At 27.2% G+C, this 1,201-nt stretch overlaps 1 protein-coding gene across 1 annotated transcript in view; it reads left to right on the forward strand.

Annotated features, from left to right (window-relative positions):
* The first annotated feature begins 126 nt into the window (after positions 1 to 126).
* LOC100187481 (DDB1- and CUL4-associated factor 10-like) overlaps positions 127 to 1,201 on the forward strand; it is a 3,666-nt gene continuing 2,591 nt past the window's right edge. The window contains exons 1-2 of the mRNA XM_009859516.3: positions 127 to 340; positions 800 to 918. Coding sequence (XP_009857818.1) covers positions 188 to 340; positions 800 to 918 — 272 coding nt within the window. The 5' untranslated portion in view covers positions 127 to 187. The remainder of the gene's footprint in view (positions 341 to 799; positions 919 to 1,201) is intronic.

The following is a 1,201-nucleotide window of genomic DNA, read 5'->3' on the forward strand; positions in this document are numbered from 1 at the left end:
ACTTTAAGTGAGACATTATGTAGTCTAACTCTATACATGTGATCACTAAAAACTTTGTACACTGGCTTTATAGATCTACCGGATTTTATTAGAATGCAAAAATGAATACTGTATGCAAAGGTAAACAAATTTACCTTAATATTTCAGTAAACTGGTAGTAGCAGCATGTGAGCGTGATGCAGTTGTGATGCTTGATCCTCGTACAATGAGTGTGGTGAATAAACGTGAACATGTTCATACAAAACACTGCAACACAATTTCATTTATTGATAACCTTCTCTTCACAACTTGCTCCGATGATGGAAACGTCGCAATCTGGGATATTAGGAGCATGAGAGAGGTATTCAATGATTTTATATGTGGATGTTTTAAACAATAAACATACCAACGATTTTATGTGTGTGAGAAATACCAAAATGTTTTATGTTTAAAGATGTTTTAAAGTATGTATAACAGCTGATAAGTTTAGTCTTTTGGTTCTGACACAATAGAAAGAGTATATAATACATCTCAGGTCCTCGTGCCCAATATTTTGTTATATATCTGTATATATAAAATATAAAGTGATGTATAATATGTTTAAAAAAGATCTGAAAACTATTTACTTTTAATTATATAATGTAAAATATATTTAAAACTCTCTCTATTTATTTTATAGGGGCTTTGTAATTTATATATATATATATAAATTACAAATATATATATATATATATATATATATATATATATATATATATATAAATAGAAAATTTAAAAACTGCACTTTTGTTGTTTGCTTGAAATGCCCTGTTTTTACCAGGAAGTTTTAAAGCTTTGCGGTCACACTAGTTGGGTGAAGAACGTTGAATATCATAAACCTAGCAAATGTCTTGTATCTGCAGGATTTGATGATAATATCATTACATGGGATATAAACAAGTATGAGACATGAGTATATATATATGTCTGTTATACATACTCTTACTAATTTTTGTAAAATATTTCTCCAAATTTAATATATATATATATATATAGTTTATATGTGTTATCAATATGTAATAGGCCTGCTTTTTAAAAAAATGTGCTGTTAATATATTTCTAGTGATTTGTGGGCATTAAAAACGGCAATTAATATTGTGAAAAACAATATTATCACAAAGCATAATTGCTTAAAATGTGTAAAATATCTAGATTCTAAAATGATTCAACCCCTAATGTACTT

Source organism: Ciona intestinalis, chromosome 2 (assembly GCF_000224145.3).
Source record: "Ciona intestinalis chromosome 2, KH, whole genome shotgun sequence".
NCBI lineage: Eukaryota > Metazoa > Chordata > Ascidiacea > Phlebobranchia > Cionidae > Ciona > Ciona intestinalis.